The sequence below is a fragment of the Hibiscus syriacus genome, unplaced genomic scaffold, assembly GCF_006381635.1.
Source record: "Hibiscus syriacus cultivar Baekdansim isolate YM2019G1 unplaced genomic scaffold, ASM638163v2 tig00110783_pilon, whole genome shotgun sequence".
Classification (NCBI taxonomy): Eukaryota; Viridiplantae; Streptophyta; class Magnoliopsida; order Malvales; family Malvaceae; genus Hibiscus; species Hibiscus syriacus.
In genome coordinates, this window is record NW_024062861.1 from 777,792 (window position 1) to 797,092 (window position 19,301).

Below are 19,301 nucleotides of genomic sequence, written 5' to 3' on the forward strand. Positions count from 1 at the left end.
TCAAAGATGGAAAGCAAGGAGCTATCAAGGGGTTGCTTAGCCTTGATCTCATCAACCAAGGTCGGCTTAACTTGCAATTCTGCTAACAAAGTGACATCGTCATATAAATTCATCTTGGCCATTAAAGACCTCAACTCTGATACCGTCTTTCGACTCAAAGCATCCGCTACAATGTTAGCTTTACCAAGGTGATAATCAATCACACAATCATAATCCTTTAAAAGCTCTAACCAGCGACGCTGTCTCAAATTAAGCTCTTTCTGGGTCAGAAGATACTTTAAGCTCTTATGATATCTTCTGACCCGTGAAAATGTAACACTTCTCTCCATAAAGATAGTGTCTCCAAATCTTCAAGGCAAAAATTACTGCTGCTAACTCCAAATCGTGAGTAGGATAGTTACACTCATGCGGTCGCAGCTGACGGGATGCATAAGCCACCACCTTACTTTCCTGCATTAAAACACAACCAAGTCATGAATGTGAAGCATCACTATACACTGTAAAATCCTTCTCGGACTCTGGTTGAATCAACACCGGTGCTTGAGTCAAAACCGCCTTTAATTTCTCAAAGCTCTCCTGTTGTGCCTCGCCCCAATCAAACGGCACATTCTTCCTTAACAACTTTGTCAAAGGAGAAGCAATGATCGAGATGCCCTCAACAAAACGTCGATAATAACCAGCCAAGCCCAAGAAACTGCGTATCTCAGATACGTTCTTAGGTCGTTTTCAATTCATAATAGCCTCTATCTTGCTGGAATCGACCTGAACACCTCGCGCAGAAATAATATGCCCCAGAAACGACACTTCTTGAAGCCAAAACTCACACTTGCTTAGTTTGGCATATAGACGATGCTCTCTCAAAGTCCGCAGAATGATCTTCAAATGCTCGTCATGCTCTGCCTCAGTACGAGAATAGATCAGAATATCGTCAATGAAGACCTCCACAAATTGATCCAAATATGGTCGGAACACCCGATTCATCAAATCCATGAAAGCTGCAGGATCGTTCGTCAAACCAAAAGGCATCACTAAAAATTCATAATGACCATATCTAGTGCGAATGGCCGTTTTTGCAACATCAGATCCTTTAACTTTCAATTGATAATACCCCGAATGAAGATCAATCTTAGAGAATACAGTAGCTCCTCGCAATTGATCAAATAAGTCATCAATCCTGGGTAGTGGGTATTTATTCTTGACCGTCATCTTGTTCAATTTCTGATAGTCAATACATAATCTTAGCGACCCATCCTTCTTTTTCACGAACAGAACTGGAGCTCCCCATGGTGAAGTACTATATCGGATAAATCCTCGATCGAATAATTCTTGCAATTGGACTTTCAACTCCTTAAGTTCCTTTGGAGCCATACGATAAGGTGCCATAGAAATAGGTGAAGATCCCGGATAAGTCTCAATCTCGAACTCTACCTCTCTATCAGGAGGTAACCCAGGCAACTCCTCTGGAAAAACATCAGGAAACTCGCTAACTGTACGAATCTCCTCGATCGTGGACAATGCACCTTTGGTGTTCAAAATACAAGCAATGAAGGTCTCATATCCCTTCCGGATCATACGATCAATTTCCATCGCTGAAACTATATTGGAGAGATAGCCACGCCGTTCACCAATTAACACAACAGTCCGACCATCTGAAGTGTTCAGAGTAGCCCGCTTGTATTCGCAATCCAGCTTTACCTTGTGTTTATTCAACCAATCCATTCCAAGAATTAGATCGAACTCCTCTAAAGGAACCTCCATAAGATCAGCGAGAAAAATTTCTCCCTGAACCTTGAGAGGACAACGCCGGAATACTTTATTCACTAATACCGCTTGCCCTACTGGACTTGTAACTGTAACAGTATTTTCAGTGTTCTCGATCAGAATCTGAAGGTTTCAAGATACTGAGCTCGATACATAGGAGTGAGTGGAGCCATTGTCCAATAATGCAAAGTATGGAGTAGAATAAATAGTAAATGTACCTGCAATAACCTCAGGCTCATCTCTGTCATCACGACATCTAGTGGCATAAACCAAAGCTGGTTGTCTAGCCTCAGAAGCTGTTGGCCCTCTATTTTGCTGAGGTCGGGCTCTACTGTCTGTCCTGGACGCTGATCCTTGAGTCTTTCCTTGACTACAATCTCTAATTGGGGTCTGTATTATAGTCTGCGAACGCACAAGAGTTTGGGTAGCGGTCTGCTCAAACGAAGCTAGCTGAGGACAATCCCTCCGATAATGACCACTAGATCCACACTGATAGCAAAGACCCATCTTCTTACGACACTCTCATGTATGTTGTTTACCACAATACTCGCAGCTAAAGGTGAGGATGCTGCAGGCCTGAAACGTGTATTACTTCTCTGAGGGGCCAAAGTACGAGTCCTCTTCCCGGACTGTGCTGATGACTCAACAGGGCCTAAAAATTTCTTAGATCGTTCTTGATCAACATGATCTCTACCAGAAGCTAAAACCTCCACCTCTTCCGCATCTTTGGCTCTGCCCACCAGCACATCAAATATCTCATCCTGATGGGTTACAACTTGCCTACGCAGCTCGTATCTGAGTCCAAGGGCAAATTTACGACATCGATCTCTCTCCGTAGGTACCATACTGAATCCATACTTCAGCAACTTCAGGAACTCGATCTCATATTCAGAAACAATCATGTCTCCCTGAACCAGGTCTTGAAACTGTTGTCGTCTCTGAGCTAAGTAGCGCTCTCCCAGAAAATGGCTCCGAAAGTGATCCTTAAAGAAATTCCAGGTCAAACGATTGGTAGGAACACTACTGGTCACTGACTCCCACCAAGTGTAGGAATTAGCATCTAACATCGCCACAACACCCTGATATCTCTTAGTTGAGTCCAAACCCAACTGATCCATGCGTCTCTCTGTATCCTGGAGCCAATCCTCAGCTTCAGTAGGAGCTCCACCAATCTGTCCCCCAAAAGTTCTAACTCCATTGGCAATCAACGTCTGTGAAATAGGAACCTCAGATACAACACCAGTAGCTCTGACTGCTTCCTGTATTAATTGTAGAAACTGTCTACTAAAATTCTCATCCAATGTAACTCCGGTAGACTCGGGCTCAATATCCGTCGCTCTTATGTTCGGTGTAGTCATACCAATACCAGTGGCAGGAGGCAGATCCGTTGGGGTCGTAGGAGCATGATCACCTATCGGAGGTGGGGGATCTACCCGTATCTCATCGATTGGATCTGCGAATCTAGCCACTCGACCTCGTCCACGGCTAGTTCGACGACCACGTCTAGTACTTATTTTGATGGATCTCAAGTTTACTACAGAATATAAAACTTAGGGTTAGATAAGAACTTAGAGTCTTGAACACAGTTAAAAATCTTAATAATTTTGTGACATGGCCTTTGTAACTTGTTTTGTAAAATATTTCAAAACCGTATTTTCAATGTGGACTCATACACAGTCCGAGGGTTAAAAACCAAAAGCTCTGATACCAAATAAATGTAACCCCCTAGACCCGGCCTATGCGTTTCGACTAAGTCTAGTGGATCACAAAGACATTTTCCAAAACCGTTATCCAATCAATGTAAAATCACATTATTCATGACATGAAATTATAATAAATTATACTATTAAAACTCATCTCTTAAATATAAAACCAATCAGTAATAAATTAATTTAAAACATATCTTAAAAATCACAATAGGTACATTAAACAAATCATAGTCCAGTAAATCTCACAAATTCGTAAAAGAGTTTAACTTTTGAAAATCATAGTTTAAACCCTTTTCTGGTACACCATCAGTAGTTCCCAAAATTATTTTCCATATAGCTTACTTTATGCACATAGCAAAAAGAAAGCCGACTTAAGGATAGGCTATGAAGCTTGTATCCTTAAGCCCAAGTCAATAAGTCCATATAGCTTACCCTAAGCACACAGCAAAGGAAAGCCGACCTAATGAAACATCTTGGGGCCCTCAAGAGTCACATTAGGCCCATTTAGCTTGATCAGAGCTATTCCATCGAAATTCAATTCCAAAATTCAATTGCACCGTGACATAAATTCCATCAATCCAAAAACATGGTAATCATATACCATTTCAAAACAAAAATTAGATAGCATCCATATTCCATAAATTGTCACATTAAATTGGTGCATCCATAAAACAATAACTAATGAATTCGGTGTACCACATATTAAAACCAATAAAACAGTTCAGTAATAAGTAGGGAACACACCTCGACAATAGGTTCAAATAGCAAATCTACTGATTGCTGGTTTCACCACGCTCTGCTACAGTTTTCGAACCTATTTTACAATAACACTATATTACTTATGAGTAATATAAATAGATCTCTAAAATCATAAAATTTACGGGTCTTACGGGTGAATACTTGCACACGTGGTTTAACTGATCTAGAAGAGCTGGGTCGAGCTGTCGAACGATCCGGAGAGTCTCTTGTACCTTCAAACAATAATAATTTATCAGTCTCAAATCCTATTTAATTGTTCAAAGCTAAACTTCTTAAGTATATAAGCATTTTTTGGTTTTGACTATCAATTTGGGGTATTTCGAGTCTGAATTTGACCAAACGGATTACGGAATCAGAATCAGGATGTCGAAAAACATAAAGTATGACTTTCCGAAAATTCAAATTCTTGGTCAAAGTCAAAGTAAACCACTTTGACCGTCGATTTGGAAGCTTTCGGGTTCGAATTTGACAAAACGGACCACGAAAACGGATTCGGCACGTCGAAATCTATCAGGATAGGTATACTCGGAAAAGATTAACGATCGTTTAATAGCCGGTCAAAGTTCTAGTCAAAGGAGGTCAACAAACTGTTGAACATTTTACACAAATAGCACCCCTTTTTAAAATAATTACCAAAATATCACCCATTTCGAATTAATTACTAGAATAGAACCAAAACCGAATTATTTACCAAAATAGCACCAAATCTAAATTATTTACTAGAATAACACCGGTCAACGGTCAACGATCAACGATCGGGTCGGGTCAACGTGTCATTTCGTGACCGGTCAAACCCTTAAGAAAACCGGTTGAACCGGTCACTCACTCGCCCTACGGCGGCGCGTGTGGCGCGTGAGGTGTCATCCGGGGCTCTAAAAATTACGAAAAAATTTCTAAAAATTATTTTGAGCGTTTTCGAGATACTTACAAAGCTCGGTTCAAATTTTTGAACGGCGGAGAGCTCGAATTCGTCAAATCGGGAAGTTTGTCCGGTTCACCTCCCCACGCGCCGCCGCCGCTGGAGAAAAAAGAGAACACCGGTGGACTCGGAATGGCACAAGGAACACGATGGTGCGGGAGGTGTCGTAAACGGAGCAACGATCAGCGGTGAATTTAAGATTTTCTCGGCGATAGAGCTAACAAAAACGTCGCTACTTTGACTGTAAATTCCCGACGTTTGGCTTCGTTTCGCTTCAATTAATTTGAAGAGTTTGTTCCTCGCTCGATGATGAACACAACGGTGGTTTCAAAACAACGATTGGAATTCGGACGGCGTCGGAATCGAGTTTGGAAGTTGTGTGCTTGAGGAAGAATTTGTGAAATTGATTTCTGTTTTTCAAAACAGAAATCACGCATAAATAACAAATGTCTGCCGACACTCCAAGGATAAATTCAGGGCTGGGTCCCTGAATTTTCTTTAACTCTAAAACAAGCTCCCAGTTTTAAAATCTTTCAATTTAGTCCCAATTTTCGCCAATTTTCACAATTAAACCCTCCAATTTCAATTAAATATTATTTTGAAAATCGGGTTGTTACAATAATGTAATAGATAATTTTGTAATATAACCGGTATAAATATATCGATTTTATGAGCGAATAGGTCTACAACCTATATCGACACTTTTTAATATTGTGTCGGTACTTTATATCTAGATTGGAAGAAAAATGTGTCGATACCTTGTCAAAAAGTGTCGATATTTACACATCGGAACCCAGAATTATAATGTAATAGATAATTTTGTAATATAACCTGTATAAATATACCGGTTTTATGAGCGAATAGGTCTACAACCTATATCGACACTTTTTAATATTGTGTCGGTAATTTTAAGTAACGCGGTTTTTCTTCCTTCATTCAAAATATTTATATGTACATACAATAGGAGTCATGTTGATACTTACGATATATGGAGATCGTTGTCATTCCATTCCGTCTTCGAAAAAATCAGTTGATGTAGGATGTGTGCTTGTACTCAAACTGAGCTTGACTTGAGGACATGTTAGTTTGTTATGTCCCTCACCATTGCAGTACCCACATCGCCTAATTTTCTTCTCGACCTTGTTCTTCGACACTTCTTTTCGCTTGCGTTGTTTTCGTTGAGGGTCACGTATGTTGTTTACTACAATGCTCTGGTTGACTGAATCATTCAAACCAAACGAGTTTTCTAATTCATCTATTAGTTTTTTCATCTCATCTCTTGCGGTTTTGAAAGACTCGTCTGTCTTTGATGCAATGTAGCATAACCTACTTGACGTTGAACGTAGAGCAGCGAACCTTGCCAATTGCATCACTTCTGGAGACACATTCAAATCAACATAACTGGGTGCAGAAGCATTCGCATCATTAGTCCACCTACTTTGAATCAAAGTCCCGGGCAAATATGTGTAGTCCAAGTGCTTCAAAATGTGAAGTTGATGGCGACACAGAAGTCCAGCGGTCTCGAATTTTTTGCAGGAGCAAATTAGAGTTTTCGTACGAGAATCAAAACTAATTTCAAATTTCCTATTTTTTTCTGCGTACTTTGACAAAATATAATGTTGGAATTCATCTGATAAGGACTTAATCTCTGCCTCAATCCGGTATAATATCTCCCGTATAAGTTCATCTTGGAACACACGAAAAGATTCGCGGGTAAAAATCGCAACGGCATGGCTTTCAAGGTCGACCAGTTTTGTGATCTGGAAGGGCTTCGTATGGGAACTTAAGTAATCCGCTTTCAACTCGTTCATACGCATTCTACTAATTCCATCTTCAATTGCACGAACAACATCTAAATATGTCTTCTTGTGTTTCAGTGCAATAGCTAGTGAAGCATTCATAGACTCGCACCTTTGTGTTGAGCGAATATTGGCAAAGAAATGACCGGTTAGATATGCTTGTGCCCATAAGTGTCGTGTATTTCCCTTCTCAATCACCCATGGATGCTTTTGGACGTTGAATTCTAAAACAACCGAACGCCATTGAATATCAAATTCCTTGTTGTCCACTAGGAAGTCATGCATTTTGAGAATGCTGCTGTAAACTTTGGGTCACCAATGTTAGCTTGTGCATTGCGAGAAAGATGCCAAGAACATAATATATGCTTAGCATAAGGGATAACAAATTTGATAGCCCTCTGCATTGCCCTATCCCCATCGGTGACAACTGAAATAGGTGATTTATTCATCATGGCTTCTAAAAAATTCTGTAGCACCCACTCGAAAGATTGAGACGTCTCGTCAGCGATTATGGAAGTGGCAAACACAATTGTGTTATGGTGATGATTGACACCAACAATAGGCATAATTGGTCGACCATACAAATTATCTTTGTACGTTGTGTCGAACGCAATTACATCACCGAAGCATGTATAATCCGATCTCAATGTAGAATCCGACCAAATAAGATTATACAATACCCCCGATTCGTCTACCGAGTATGTCATAAAAAACCCGGGATCATCATGTTTCTTATAATCAAAGTAGGCAATAAGTACATTCACATCCCCATCGACGATTTCCTTTGCTATACCTCTTTAAAGTGCATTGTAGAGGTCTTTATGTGTAAATCCAACATTATGATAGCCCCCTGCCTGCTGCGTTAAATAGTTCATTACTTGTGACGTGCCAACACCGACCTCTTTCAATGTTGTTGCCTCATCGATATCAGCCTTACTTACAGCTCTATTAGAACGCATAAATGGTGTCATAGCAGGTGTGCACAATGCATGATTATGTTTCTGATCAGACTTACTTATAACCCACTAATCGTTTGTATTTGTTGCTATAACTACGACTCTAGCCTTACATCCTGTTCTTGTGACTGGCGTATGAGCACGTTGACGATCAACAGTATTGACTTTTGATACTCGAAACCCTTCTTTGGAACAACAAAATTCTTGTGTCTTCACATTCCCTTCCACGTCAAGCCGTGTTGTTCCCTTACATGCACTAAACCCATATTCCCGTGCGAATCCCTTGTAAAAGTACCAAGCTTGATCACGTGAACAGAATAGCTGACCAACCAATCTGTCAGATTCATCAACATTATGTACTTCATGGCATTCCTCGGTTGGCTTAACATTGTCTACATCAGTATTATCCATGGCAAAAATTTTGTTGTGCAAGTTCAGTGGTCCAGGAGTTGATGGAGATGTAAGCAAAGGTTCATTTTAAACATGTTTCAGTCGTGCTGCTTTCAATAGGATGTGGTATTGGTAGTGGTAGTTAAAGGGCGAGTACAACATTAAATTCGTAGTACATATTTAGGTATGTACAATAACTACAAGTATATATTATCATTAAATTTAGGTATGTACAATAACTACATATTTAGGTATGTACAATAACTACATATTTAGGTATATACATCTTTTGAGTGAGTTTTAAGATATTAATTTAGTAATTATAGGCGTCTAATGATTTATTTTTTACGTTACGGTATATAATATTATTAAATTAAAAACAATAAACATATATATTACATATTTATTATTATCTTTGGTTAATATTGTTAAATTTAAATACTAAATAATATTTTATAAAATATCAAAACAATCAAATAATTTTTTGTGTAAATGAAATTATTAAATTAATATTGTAGGTGGAAAACATGAAACACTATTTTAAAAAAATTGAAACATAAATTACATAACTTTAAAAAAAGTATCGATCCTTTTTATAAAAAGTATGGACACTTTCAATATAATAGGTAAAAATATGATGTAATAGGTAGCGCTTATATAATGTAATAGGTAGCGTTTATATAATGTAATAGGTAGTGCTTATATTGTAAAGTATCTATCCTTTTTATAAAAGTGTCCATACTTTTTTCACTGTCGAAAACATTAATTTAAGGTTATTTTTTGAGTGAGTTTTAAGATATTAATTTAGTAATTATAGGCGTCTAATGATTTATTTTTTACGTTACGATATATATTATTATTAAATTAAAAACAATAAACATATATATTACATATTTATTATTATCTTTGGTTAATATTGTTAAATTTAAATACTAAATAATATTTTATAAAATATCAAAACAATCAAATAATTTTTTGTGTAAATGAAATTATTAAATTAATATTATAGGTGGAAAACATGAAAAACTATTAAAAAAAATTGAAACATAAATTACATAACTTTAAAAAAGTATCGATCCTTTTTATAAAAAGTATGGACACTTTCAATATAATAGGTAAAAATATGATGTAATAGGTAACGCTTATATAATGTAATAGGTAGCGTTTATATAATGTAATAGGTAGTGCTTATATTGTAAAGTATCTATCCTTTTTATAAAAGTGTCCATACTTTTTTCACTGTGGAAAACATTAATTTAAGGTTATCTTTTGAGTGAGTTTTAAGATATTAAATTAGTAATTATATGCGTCTAATAATTTATTTTTTACGTTACGATATATATTATTATTAAATTAAAAACAATAAACATATATATTACATATTTATTATTATCTTTGGTTAATATTGTTAAATTTAATTACTAAATAATATTTTATAAAATATCAAAACAATCAAATAATTTTTTGTGTAAATGAAATTATTAAATTAATATTGTAGGTGGAAAACATGAAACACTATTAAAAAAAATTGAAACATAAATTACATAACTTTAAAAAAAGTATCGATCATTTTTATAAAAAAGTATGGATACTTTCAATATAATAGGTAAAAATATGATGTAATAGGTAGCGCTTATATAATGTAATAGGTAGCGCTTATATAATGTAATAGGTAGTGCTTATATTGTAAAGTATCTATCCTTTTTATAAAAGTGTCCATACTTTTTTCACTGTGGAAAACATTAATTTAAGGTTATCTTTTGAGTGAGTTTTAAATATTAATTTAATAATTATAGGCGTCTAATGATTTATTTTTTACGTTACGATATATATTATTATTAAATTAAAAACAATAAACATATATATTACATATTTATTATTATCTTTGGTTAATATTGTTAAATTTAAATTCTAAATATTATTTTATAAAATATCAAAACAATCAAATAATTTTTTGTGCAAATGAAATTATTAAATTAATATTATAGGTGGAAAACATGAAACACTATTAAAAAAATTGAAACATAAATTACATAACTTTAAAAAAAGTATCGATCTTTTTTATAAAAAGTATGAACACTTTCAATATAATAGGTAAAAATATGATGTAATAGGTAGCGCTTATATAATGTAATAGGTATGGTTTATATAATGTAATAGGTAGTGCTTATATTGTAAAGTATCTATCCTTTTTATAAAAGTGTCCATACTTTTTTCACTGTGGAAAATATTAATTTAGGGTTATCTTTTGAGTGAGTTTTAAGATATTAATTTAGTAATTATAGGCTTCTAATGATTTATTTTTTACGTTACGATATATATTATTATTAAATTAAAAACAATAAACATATATATTACATATTTATTATTATCTTTGGTTAATATTGTTAAGTTTAAATTCTAAAAATTATTTTATAAAATATCACAACAATCAAATAATTTTTTGTGCAAATGAAATTATTAAATTAATATTGTAGGTGGAAAACATGAAACACTATTAAAAAAAATTGAAACATAAATTACATAATTTTAAAAAAAGTATCGATCCTTTTTATAAAAAGTATGAACACTTTCAATATAATAGGTAAAAATATGACGTAATAGGTAGCACTTATATAATGTAATAGGTAGCGTTTATATAATGTAATAGGTAGTGCTTATATTGTAAAGTATCTATCCTTTTTATAAAAGTGTCCATACTTATTTCACTGTAGAAAACATTAATTTAAGGTTATCTTTTGAGTGAGTTTTAAGATATCAATTTAGTAATTATATGTATCTAATGATTTATTTTTTATGTTACGGTATATATTATCATTAAATTAAAAACAATAAACATATATATTACATATTTATTATTATCTTTGGTTAATATTGTTAAATTTAAATTCTAAATATTATTTATAAAATATCAAAACAATCAAATAATTTTTTGTGCAAATGAAATTATTAAATTAATATTGTAGGTGGAAAACATGAAACACTATTAAAAAAAATTGAAACATAAATTACATAACTTTAAAAAAAGTATCGATCATTTTTTAAAAAGTATGGACACTTTCAATATAATAGGTAAAAATATGATGTAATAGGTAGCGCTTATATAATGTAATAGGTAGCGTTTATATAATGTAATAGGTAGTGCTTATATTGTAAAGTATCTATCCTTTTTATAAAAGTGTCCATACTTTTTTCACTGTGGAAAACATTAATTTAAGTTTATCTTTTGAGTGAGTTTTAAGATATTAATTTAGTAATTATAGGCGTCTAATGATTTATCTTTTACGTTACGATATTTATTATTATTAAATTAAAAACAATAAACATATATATTACATATTTATTATTATCTTTGGTTAATATTGTTAAATTTAAATTCTAAATATTATTTTATAAAATATCAAAACAATCAAATAATTTTTTGTGCAAATGAAATTATTAAATTAATATTATAGGTGGAAAACATGAAACACTATTAAAAAAATTGAAACATAAATTACATAACTTTAAAAAAAGTATCGATCCTTTTTATAAAAAGTATGGACACTTTCAATATAATAGGTAAAAATATGATGTAATAGGTAGCGCTTATATAATGTAATAGGTATGGTTTATATAATGTAATAGGTAGTGCTTATATTGTAAAGTATCTATCATTTTTATAAAAGTGTCCATACTTTTTTCACTGTGGAAAATATTAATTTAAGGTTATCTTTTGAGTGAGTTTTAAGATATTAATTTAGTAATTATAGGCGTCTAATGATTTATTTTTTACGTTACGATATATATTATTATTAAATTAAAAACAATAAACATATATATTACATATTTATTATTATCTTTGGTTAATATTGTTAAGTTTAAATTCTAAAAATTATTTTATAAAATATCAAAACAATCAAATAATTTTTTGTGCAAATGAAATTATTAAATTAATATTGTAGGTGGAAAACATGAAACACTATTAAAAAAAATTGAAACATAAATTAAATAATTTTAAAAAAAGTATCGATCCTTTTTATAAAAAGTATGGACACTTTCAATATAATAGGTAAAAATATGATGTAATAGGTAGCACTTATATAATGTAATAGGTAGCGTTTATATAATGTAATAGGTAGTGCTTTTATTGTAAAGTATCTATCCTTTTTATAAAAGTGTCCATACTTATTTCACTGTAGAAAACATTAATTTAATGTTATCTTTTGAGTGAGTTTTAAGATATCAATTTAGTAATTATATGTATCTAATGATTTATTTTTTATGTTACGGTATATATTATCATTAAATTAAAAACAATAAACATATATATTACATATTTATTATTATCTTTGGTTAATATTGTTATATTTAAATTCTAAATATTATTTTATAAAATATCAAAACAATCAAATAATTTTTTGTGCAAATGAAATTATTAAATTAATATTATAGGTGGAAAACATGAAACACTATTAAAAAAAATTGAAACATAAATTACATAACTTTAAAAAAAGTATCGATCATTTTTATAAAAAGTATGGACACTTTCAATATAATAGGTAAAAATATGATGTAATAGGTAGCGCTTATATAATGTAATAGGTAGCGTTTATATAAAGTAATAGGTAGTGCTTATATTGTAAAGTATCTATCTTTTTTATAAAAGTGTCCATACTTTTTTCACTGTGGAAAACATTAATTTAAGGTTATCTTTTGAGTGAGTTTTAAGATATTAATTTAGTAATTATAGGCGTCTAATGATTTATTTTTTACGTTACGATATATATTATTATTAAATTAAAAACAATAAACATATATATTACATATTTTATTATTATCTTTGGTTAATATTGTTATATTTAAATTCTAAATATTATTTTATAAAATATCAAAACAATCAAATAATTTTTTGTGCAAATGAAATTATTAAATTAATATTGTAGGTGGAAAACATGAAACACTATTAAAAAATTGAAACATAAATTACATAACTTTAAAAAAAGTATCGATCTTTTTTATAAAAAAAGTATAGACACTTTCAACATATTATAATGTAATAGGTAAATTTGCAATGCTATCAGTATAAATATACCGGTTTACTTATAAAATAGGTCAATATAAGCGCTACCTATTACATTATATAAGCGCTACCTAGTATGTTATTGTACTTTATAATATTTCCGGTTAAATAATATAACATAACCGGTCTAAATTTTAACCGGTCACTTGTTTAACCGGTCACGCCGTTTTTTATGCACCGCACTGCAGAACTACCCCATCATCACAGGTGGAGACTTCTGCAAAGTAAGTGCATTTTCATAGAAAGATATTCTTCCATCACTTTCTCAATTCAGTCCGTTTAGTTAAAAGAGTAAATTACACTGATATTGTAACCCTTCAGACGATACCGGTAATCCAGTCTGATCCAATGTGTTAGATTAGAGTCATCGGAACGACCCATAGTGAAAATTTTAGAAAGATTAAAATTTTGTTAAATAATTTGAGAGCGTAAACAATTATAAATAAATATACAACTTCATAAATCATTCATACCATTAGAAATAGAATTCATCAATATCCAATGATAAATAATTTTTAGACTCGAATATAAAATCAAAATACGGCCTACATGCCCCCTAATTACATGCATTATACTCCGCAAGTAACGTTGATGGATCTCCTTTACTGATGTCGATAAAAGCTGAAGATCAAACTCTTTAACCTGAAATGGTAAGTAACAGAGTGAGCTTTGGGAAGCTCAGTAATACAAAATTACCAGATGAATGCAATAAGCCGTCGAATATAAGGTAAATCATATATTTCCTTAGTGGGACAGACATCATCAGATTCTATCGATGATTTCAGATTTCATTAGCTAAGTCTTCAGTTACAAACAGGGATTCACGATCCGAAGGAAGTATTCAGAGAGACATATTCAGAAGATTAAATCGGGGAGTATAATGTGTTCCAACAAAACAGAGAAATGTATACAGATCATTTAAAAACATTAGTAGTTTAAAACATATTTTAAAACCGCAGTAATACCCTCAAACCGAACACCGATATGTAGTTCCCCAGAACTGCATCCATAAGGACTTAACTTAAGCACACAACAAAGAAGCAGTGAATGAATCCCACGCGCACTGTCGGCGCATTGTCTGACTGGATTGGTTCGGTCTGACTGGACCTGATCTAGAAGGCTCTTAGGCCGATAAAAGAATCCCACACTCACTATCGGCACGTGACGGAGCGTACGACGGTAAAGGGGGTCGCTTTGGTGGTCCGATCACTCCAGTTGCTACCTCGACTTCAAACAACGCGAACCTATCAAAAAATCAAGCAAAACGGGCAAAAATTAATCAGAAATCAAACCCGATCTTACCCACGCCGATGACGAAGAGAATGGCGACCACGATACTACCCAAGGGTTGGGTTTTGAGCGGAAAGCAATGGGAAGTCCAACCACGACGGGAGTGAAGTGAACGGACGTCGATGGCCGTCGAAAATTACGGTTAATTGAGGTGACAGGGGTTAGGGACGACGAAGCTTTAGTGAGCTTCTTACTGTGAACGAATTTGTTGTTCGGTGCGGGAAAGGTCGGGTTTTGGTCGCCGGTCAACGACAAGTTAAATGGAGGCGGTGGCAGGTGAAACGACAGTCGAACGGTGACGTATTCAGGGAGGCGACATGGCGACTAGGGTTTGGGTTGGAAATTAGGGGTTTCAATTTGGAAATTTTTGGGATTTAAATCCCGAGCCTTTAAAATAATAAAAAGAATTTTAAAATAAAATTTTCAATAACATTACCCTAGCCGTTTGTCTTTTTTCTTGGGGATAAGGGTTCAACCCCGTGCAGCACCAACTCCCTTCTATTATTTTTTCCTTTGTCGACAAAAATGGATAAATTCAGAGATAAGTCTCTAAATTTTCTACAGCTTCTAAAATGAGTTACAAGTTTCAAAAACTTGCAATTTGTTCCCTAAATTAAGTAACTTTGGGGTGTTACAGATATTCCCTTTTGTTTTTGGTCTATTTCATCCTGGTCATTGGTTTTGAAAAAATAATATTTTGATCATTTACGTTACCAGATCATTATATTTTTTCACTAGGACTTTAACCCTCGTTAGTTTAATGACGTGAATATTAATAAAAATGATTAAATTTTAATGTAAACCTTGAATTTTAGACATAATATTAATTTAAACCTAAACTTTAGATAAAATACTAATTTAACCCTTGAAAATTAGATAAAATAATAATTTTATCCCTAAATCCAATCAAAGTCCTCAATTTCTGGCCACTGCTCTTCACCTTTGTTCGTTACTATTGAATTTCATCATCAGTCACTGTCGACCATCGTCATCGATCGTTGGGCCTCAAAATATCAATTTTATCCATCCAATCAAAATTAATTGTTTAGTAACAAAAAATCAATTTGAAAAGTTTAAAGGTAAAATTAATTGTTTTTATAATTTGACAACTAAAACAAGATAATACCTAAATTTCAATGATTAATAATATAGTTTACCTAAAATATTTTGAAAGTGTCAATTGAAATTTAATTTGGAATAGTTCCTTTTAAATAAAGAAAAAAACATAGGAAATGGAATTAAATAATAGGGTGATGAAAAATACTTGGACTGTTTAAAGTTAAGGCCGTAAGCACTTACACTACAACTGAAAAAGGCCCAACAATCCATATATAAACCCTCCTTTCACAATCAGAAAACCCTAGCCTCTGCATTTTCTCTTTCACTCCCACTGAACTCCAGCCAGCCACTAAGTAGAGTCGTCAACTGATCCATACAATGGGCCGCGTCCGTACCAAAACAGTGAAGAAATCTTCCCGTCAGGTGATCGAGCGGTACTACTCTCGCATGACCCTCGATTTCCACACCAACAAGAAGATCATCGAAGAAGTTGCCATCATCCCATCCAAGAGGCTCCGCAACAAGATCGCCGGGTTCTCCACCCATTTGATGAAACGGATCCAGAAGGGTCCCGTTCGCGGCATTTCCCTTAAGCTCCAAGAGGAAGAGCGTGAGCGTCGCATGGATTTCGTCCCCGATGAATCCGCTATCAAGGTTGACCAAATCGAAGTCGATAAGGAAACGCTCGATATGCTTTCGGTTCTTGGGATGGCTGATATCCCTGGTCTTGTTAAGGTTGACCCGGTTGCTGTCGTTCCTCAAATCGGGTTCGGCCGCGGTGGTGGACCCGGGAGGAGGTTTTAAGTGGTGAGTGTTCATCTATTTTGATGGGATCTTAATTTCAAGTATTTTTTGTTTGAACAATGTTAGTTATTTTATAAGGGTACTGTTCGATACGCACTTTTATTTTTGAAGGTATTTGGAATGAGCAACTTTCAGTTTCTTGCGTGATTGATTCCCATTTTGTTTATGATTTCCATTTCTATATACTGCGGTATCGTTTAGCTGTTGGTTGATTGAATTGTTTAATTTGAGATTAAGGCCCCATTTGGCATTCCAATTCTGGAATTTCATTCAATTATGAGGTGAAAACAGAGGTAAAGAATGCTTGGTCTCAATCGTAAGAATTGTTTATTTTTCAATGGCAATTGCGAGCAAGAACTAGAATATTGTATGGTTCAATTTCAAACCCCACTTGCAAAATCATATTTGAATTCTCTGATCATGGTTGGGTTTGAATATTTACAGAATTAGGTTTCTTACTGCAGCTTTCAGATAATTTTCCTTAGATTAGTGCTCAGAAAAATTTAGAATCGCAATTTGTCTACAACACTCTTTGATGATAAGCCAATGTTGTGTATTTACTCCACACAGCACGAGCAAGCTTAAAAAATAGTATGATCAGGAAAATTTTGGTTGAAAACAAGCCCTTAGAAGAACTTCTAATTGATTCTTTACTTACTGAGTTTGGAGTTCATCATCGATTCTTGATTCCCCTTGGTGATGTCAGTTTTGATTTTTTATAAGAATTATTGGTGATTGCTTTCTTCATCTTGCAAATTGAATGCTTGGCTCTTGATCTGACACCTGATAGTTTGTTATGAGATTTCTTATGTTGTTTAGCGTCATTATTTCTACGTGTTTCGATTGAGATGGTTACAGTTTGTTTTACCGTGTTCATCCTCATCCTTTCCTTAATTCTCCTAATTGTCCTGGAAATGTTGGTATGTGCTACTAAAGCATGTAGTTCCTCATTTACTGTTTAGCTTAGTTTTTAAAATTGCGCCTAAGGCGCGGGGTGCAGGTGGGCGTGAAGAGAATCGCCTCCGGTGAGGTGGGAGCAGCGCATTACAGAAAGCCCTCCAAAGCGCTTGCTTTGGGCACTTTTCTGCTGAGGCCGTTCGGCGCATGCCATTGCCACCTGTGGGGGATTTTAATAAAAATAATAATCTTAATTATTTTAATAAAAGCTAAACCCGACTCCCCAAGCCTCCCCATTTTGTTATGAAGAAAGAAAGAAATCACCACCGGAGCTTTCCAAGGCCATCATTGTTCTCTGCCAGCTGCCAGCCGTCAGATGTGCCTTCTCTTCTCCTCTTCTCCATCTCTTCTCTATTAAATGGGTATGTTAATACTGAAGCATTCAGAAGGAAAAAAGGGCTTCTTCACTAATCTCGTTTGGTGGTTATAGTAACGAGTGTCTTGGATCCAAAAGTCGAAGAAATCAGAAGAAAAGAAGGGCTACAGACAAGTTGTGTCGGTTGGGATAGGGTTAATCTGAAATTGATTAATTTGAGTTTTAAAATTTCTAATCATTTAAATTAATTAATTAATTAAACCTTTTAATTAAGATCATATCAAGTTATTTATTCAAATTCTTTTGAGTTAGAGTAATTTTGTTGGTTAGTGTTCTCGTTACTATTTGAAGTTGTTTCCCTTGTGTTTTTTAGCATGATTCTTTTTATGACTTGTGATGCTTCTATCTCCATGTTGTTTTGATACCCTTGTAGTCATAAAGTCTGAACACTAGGGTTTGGATTGGTTTTGGGTTCGCTCGGTTTCTTTGTTCAGCTTCCTCAACAATTGATTTTTATTTGACCATTTTTAGTTTTGTTTGTTTAATCTATGATTATGATTTAGCGAAACGATAGTGTAATCCTGGTATTTACTAAAAAAATGTGTTGAATATAAATGTATCATCTTATTGTTGTACAACTTTTAAAATGTTTTTAAAAGTAATTATTAAATAAAATATTATCTAAATAATAATGAAACTAATTGTTTTAAATGACTACTATATGACTTTTGTTTCAAGATTAAGATCAAGTAATTTAATTAAGAAAAGGTAAATTTTAAACTCCTTGATTCGATTAATTACGGGTATGATTCACAAGGCTTGTTTGGGTTTGTGTTTGTGTTTGTGTTTAGGGGTTAGATGGACTTGGTTAAAACTTTCTTGTGATTGTGCGATGGAGTCTCCTCTAGCTACTCTCCTCCTGATTTTACATACAGATATGTCCTATCTTATAGTCGTGTAATGCGTTAATCCCTTGGCTTCGGACTCATTTGTATTAAAAAAAATCTCACATTTTAATAAATCAGAGCGATTAGTATAGTTAACAATACAATTTGGTGTTAATCTTATCATTTTTGTGCGGTTGTGTTTTTCCTCAATAAGTTAAATATTTCACGGTTATTTTATTAGTCTTGGGTAGTTATAAGATAATATATATTCAGAAGATTCTTAATTATTTGATAATGAATGTCTAAAAACCTATGTAAACTTCGTGTTTAAACTCGGGATTTTAACCATCCCTTAATTACTAAGATCATTTGGTTCATCGGTATATATTTCTTGTGTATTTTGCCCCATAAGTATTCATACTGGTCCATTAGAGATGATATAGAATTGGATGGATTACGACTTGGGTATTAAATTGGGCTTTAGCCCATAAAGGCCCAACTCTTACATTTATACGGAACGTGGCCGTCCCTTTTGCCAATACGCTGCCCTGACTCACCAGCAACACTCCCCATAAAAATCATTTCTTCATATCAAAACACAAAAAGGGGAAAATCGTAAATTGTCATAAATCT

The 19,301-nt window shown here is 33.6% G+C and overlaps 1 protein-coding gene across 1 annotated transcript; it reads left to right on the top strand.

Annotated features, from left to right (window-relative positions):
- The first annotated feature begins 15,980 nt into the window (after positions 1 to 15,980).
- Positions 15,981 to 16,632, top strand: LOC120140217 (40S ribosomal protein S17-like). The gene has a single exon (XM_039155230.1). The coding sequence runs from the start codon at positions 16,083 to 16,085 to the stop codon at positions 16,506 to 16,508; it is 426 nt and encodes a 141-aa protein (XP_039011161.1). The 5' UTR covers positions 15,981 to 16,082; the 3' UTR covers positions 16,509 to 16,632.
- Positions 16,633 to 19,301: the final 2,669 nt, after the last annotated feature.